Source organism: Myxocyprinus asiaticus, chromosome 41, assembly GCF_019703515.2.
Source record: "Myxocyprinus asiaticus isolate MX2 ecotype Aquarium Trade chromosome 41, UBuf_Myxa_2, whole genome shotgun sequence".
NCBI classification, from domain to species: Eukaryota; Metazoa; Chordata; class Actinopteri; order Cypriniformes; family Catostomidae; genus Myxocyprinus; species Myxocyprinus asiaticus.
The window spans coordinates 6,312,443-6,317,591 of record NC_059384.1 but is presented as its reverse complement, the minus strand read 5'-3'; the positions used below and the strand labels follow the sequence as shown (position 1 = coordinate 6,317,591).

The 5,149-nt window shown below is 39.3% G+C and overlaps 1 protein-coding gene across 1 annotated transcript; it reads left to right on the top strand.

Moving 5' to 3' along the window:
• Positions 1 to 330: 330 nt before the first annotated feature.
• On the top strand, positions 331 to 3,548 carry LOC127432171 (homeobox protein GBX-1-like). The gene is made up of 2 exons (XM_051683027.1): positions 331 to 953; positions 2,083 to 3,548. The coding sequence occupies exons 1-2, from the start codon at positions 518 to 520 to the stop codon at positions 2,595 to 2,597; spliced, it is 951 nt and encodes a 316-aa protein (XP_051538987.1). The 5' UTR covers positions 331 to 517; the 3' UTR covers positions 2,598 to 3,548.
• Positions 3,549 to 5,149: the final 1,601 nt, after the last annotated feature.

Genomic DNA, 5,149 nt, shown 5'->3' with positions numbered 1-5,149 from the left:
AACCCCCCCCCCCCCCCCCCCCTCTCTCTCTCTCTCTCTCTCTCTCAACACGGCCTAAAAAGTCAGGGACTGAATAAGGAAATGAAGCGTAATTTGAGGAAGATGGATGAGTCTCCAGGGCAACTCCCCCTTCTATCCTCTTGTATTGATGATAACCGTTTGCGCATGGATGTGTGTGTGTGTGTGTGTGTGTGTGTGTGTGTGTGTGTGTGTGGAGAGAGAGAGAGAGAGAGAGAGAGAGAGAGAGAGAGAGAGAGGTGGGAAAGGGAGAGCGAGAGAAAGAGTGGTGAGTGTGTGTTTATGTCTCACTATGTGACAAATAGAGGTTGAGATACTCCGAGCTCCAGACAAACAAAAAAAATATAACGCATCAGGTCTAAGTCGGTTTGTCGGCGAGGCGCGGGGACGGCGAGGACCCGTACAGCTCCATCGGGATAACTGTGGATCAACATTTGGGTGATTTGTCTCACGCGGCCACTACAAGGAATTTATACAAGCAGACAACGCTCAGTTCACCATGCAGAGACCGAGCGGTCCGGGGACGGCGTTTTCCATTGATTCTTTGATTGGCACTCCACAGCCGCGGCCGGGCCACCTGCTCTACACTGGCTATCCGATGTTTATGCCGTACCGACCGCTCATGATTCCGCAAGCCCTGTCTCATTCGTCATTACCGTCCGGTATTCCTCCGCTGGCGCCGCTGGCATCCTTCGCGGGGCGTTTGACCAACACTTTTTGCGCGGGGTTGGGGCAGGGCATGCCCTCCATGGTGGCGCTCACCACCACGCTGCCCAGTTTCTCGGACCCTCCAGATAGTTTCTATCCCCCGCAGGAGATGCCGGGACTCCGGTTAAGCTCGGAGGGGACGGGAATCAATCGGCAGGACAGCCCACATGAGGAGCTCAAGGGCTCCGATCTGCTGAATTTCTCGGAAACTTTTCAGGCAGTTGCAGGTGAGCACTGGAGACTAACTTTCGCTCGCTGACAGGTGGTTTGCTGGCTTAGTGCAAAAGTTCTAGTCGCACTTTATAATAACTTTCTTTAATAAAATGACCAAACACCATTGCGTTATGTAATGCTTATCATTTGCTAATGTTCACTGAGGAAAAATGTTAACCTAAAAAATGTGCTTCATGTGGTGACATCTAAATGAACTGGTTTGAAGTCACAAATATTATTTAACATCACCTGAATAAGGTTACACCAACACAACTCATTTTAAGGGTTAGGACGGATAGAACAGATCCTTAAGGTAACAATTGCAAAGCTTTAACAGTGAATGAAATAGTCCTGAAACTTTGATTCATGCAGTTTCGTATAGGTAGATATAATGTATGTAGGCTACATAAACTACTCGACTGTTAAGGATTATATCATATTTGGTAATGAGTTTTTAATGAAAGTTACTAAAATAAGTGTTACTTAAGTTCTTAAAGTAGGCGACTTTTGATTTTGGTGCTAAACTGAAAATTCACCAAGCTTGTTTTATTGCTCTTTTATGAAAGTGGAAAGAAAATTAGCTTATTGTTTTCCACAATACTGTACTGTTCTACAGACTTAATTTTAAAGTAAAACTGTTAACATACTTCAAAAAGAGAACTCAACCATTTTGAGCTTGAAAACTTCAAATAAAATTTAATTTGATGCAGATGGCAATAATAATAATAATAAAAAAAGTATAATAAAAAAAGTGTAGCTTTTTCTACCTGATCCAACTCTTACAATAACTCTTGTTTGTGGCCAAGTTGATTCAGACATTTTACTTGAATCAAAGCAATTCATTTAGATGTTATCACATGAAGCACATTTTAGGCCTCCACTCGAAGAGGTGTTGAAAACAATTATATGCTCCAAAGGGATGGAGTTTCAGCACTATTATATGTTTTGTAATACTTCAAAATACTTCTTTAAAATCAAAGCTATCTTTAAGTTTAAAATAAACAATAATGCAAATGATATGAACATTTTAGCATCTGGTGCATGAGCCAATTTGTCCCTTGAACTGTCCACTATAACACGAGGCATTTTAGGTCGAATATGTATATCTGTAATGATCTATATCTTGATTTTCGTTCCCCTCAGGTGAAACCAAATTATACAGTTCAGATGACGAGAAACTGGACCTGAAATCAGCGGAGGCAGCGTGCAGCGACAGAGAGGACAGTTCGGCTGACAGCGAGAACGAAAGTTTCTCCGACGGAAACACCTGCGGTTCAGCGTCCCAAAAAGGGAAACTCAAAGCCGGCTCACATGAAGCGTTACCCCCGGGAGGTTCGGCCGGTAAGAGCCGGAGGAGACGGACTGCTTTCACAAGCGAGCAGCTGCTGGAACTTGAGAAAGAGTTTCACTGTAAGAAGTATCTGTCTCTCACCGAGCGCTCGCAGATAGCACACGCACTCAAACTGAGCGAGGTCCAGGTCAAAATCTGGTTCCAGAACCGCAGGGCCAAATGGAAACGCATCAAAGCCGGGAACGTCAACAACAGATCCGGGGAGCCCGTGCGGAACCCCAAAATTGTGGTGCCCATTCCCGTGCATGTCAACAGGTTTGCGGTTCGGAGTCAGCACCAACAGATCGAACAAGGCACCAGGCCATGAACTCAAATTAAAATCACATGACCCTGAACTCCAACAATTAACATTTACATGACCCACAGGTTCCTGCAGGTCTTGGGTGCAACAAATGCATGAAGCACACCTAAAAGGAAATAACTGGACTTTATAATAACTTTCATTATGAAGTCATTCTCAAACATGAGGCCTAATGCATAACAGATCAGCGGTTCATGTACTTCACAATGAACATATCTATAAAACAGGCTATATGGAAAGCTTTTTTAAGGAATAATTTTAATGCACATTTACAAATGATCTGTTAGGCATAATGTAATAACATTTGTTAATGACTCAATGAAAGTTACTTTAAAGTGTTACCGACTTTTATATCTGTATAGACGTTTACAAACCGACATTATTTTCCCAGGTTTGTTCTTTTCTTCATTCTCTGCGCTAAAACGTATTTCTCTTTAATTTATTGTTTTGTACATTTGTAAATATTAAATGTGTCTGTGTGACACTCATGTGCACTATGAAACGAGACTGTAAAGAGACATTTTTAAAAATAAGTATTTATAAGTTGCTGTCTAGTGATTTTTTTTTTTTTTTTTTTTTTTTTTTTTTTTTTGCATGTGTTGCCATTTGTTGTCTAATTTCCCCCATACGGTTTAAACGGGCTGTTCTCGTTGTTTCAACCATTTTGCATGTGCCCTTTAAAGCATTTTTGGCCTTTAGGGGCTGCAGTCCTCCCAGTTCTTTGTGAAAAACGGTGATGGAAATAAACAAGCTAAAGAAGACATTGGCAGAGTGATGTATTCCCATCGACGTTGCAATAAAAACATAGAAATTCATCAGAGAAGATTGCAATATTGGTTTACCACATTACTACGTGTCTAAAATATCTGTTTAGGGGTAATATGATGGGACATATTTTTATTGCATGCATGAATGAGTGTTTTTCAGCTTTGTAAATGTATTAATTATAAATTATTGATCGACTCATTGACTCATTGATATATATTTTTATACAAAACATTAATCTAAAGCATTTGGTGACAAATTCTTCACTTGCAAATCTTTCCTCCTCACCTGTCAGATATCGAAACGAAGGTGCGTTATAAATATTTATCACTTTTAATTATTTATCTATTTGTTTCTTCGTTCTCAAACAAACACTTTTAGCATGCAATTATAAATATCTAATTAGTAATACAAATTAAATAATAGTTTATGGCGGAATTAGGGGATAGCATAATAACAATAACAGTAAAACGGATATAAATGACTCATTTATTAATAACGATATTGCGTTATTTGTTGCCTATAAGTCTGTTGGGTAGTCCAGACATATTTCAGGAAATGTTATATTTCAAATGTAGGCTATTTATTAAACCAGGGACGTTATGATTCGTGGGTCAAGAACTTATAAAAGAACATATTCTGTTTTTCCTTTCTTCTGGTTGCAATATATTTACATAGTAGTGGACCCTTTAAAGGTGTCTACTCTCTAGACGTCCCGCAGACTTACTTTATTTGAGGCATTCTGAACAGATAATAGAGCACATCTGTCATCACGGTGCCAAGAGACCATGGAGTAAAACGATTATCTTTGCGTTGGGCAAAGATTTATTATGGATGTATTATTATTAGGCTATTATTATTGTAATAGCAAGAAATGTGAACTTTGAAGTTTGAGTTGGAAGCACCTTTTCCTTCCTTTAAATCAGCATTTTTGGTCTGTACAATTTCTAATGGGAAACTCGTTTTCTGTAATATCAAGTTAGCTGGAAAAGAATTATCAAAGAGACTAAACAGAGTAAAAAGTTTCCTGTGTTTTCCTGCAATATCCGTTGAAATATAAGCCGAATATTCCTGTAGGTCTACTGTATCGCCAGACCGAAACGTAATCTTTTAATTCAACATCAAACTATGTGCTGAAATTCCATTTTTGCTATTAACCCTCGAAACTAAATACATATGATATCGTGATAAACACTATTTATCAAGATACAAGACTTTACAATACGTTAACTTTAGGAAATACATCAGATGCTGCTAATATGGCACATACGTTCCTAAATCTTTTCGACTACACAATATATTCAAAATCTATATTCAAAGCATTTCATGTGAACAAATCCTGCACCATATCTTACTTAAAACGTACTTATATGTGTGACTTAAAAGGCTCAATTCTCTTACGTCGTGAAAAGTATGACCTACTTGTACAACCAGATGCATCTGAAAAAGACAATTTTAACAAGCCAAAGTATGAATTAAACAACAATCTCTTTACTCAATGAGAGAGAGAGAGAGAGAGAGAGAGAGAGAGAGAGAGAGAGAGAGAGAGAGAGATTGTTAATGAGCATGGGAGTCATTTGTCTCTCTTTGGGAGGCCATGCTGTCTCAGATTAGACTGATGGAGCTCTATTACACTGGTCATATCCAACACACTGTAATGAACTTCAACATCAATCATTAAAGACCACGGTGGGTCTGTGACTTTCTCTCTGTTTAAGGGTTGAGTCACATTCACCAAGTGTCCCATTCAGTCACTATAGCTCACTCACACCCTTGAGTAGGCCACCATAGAT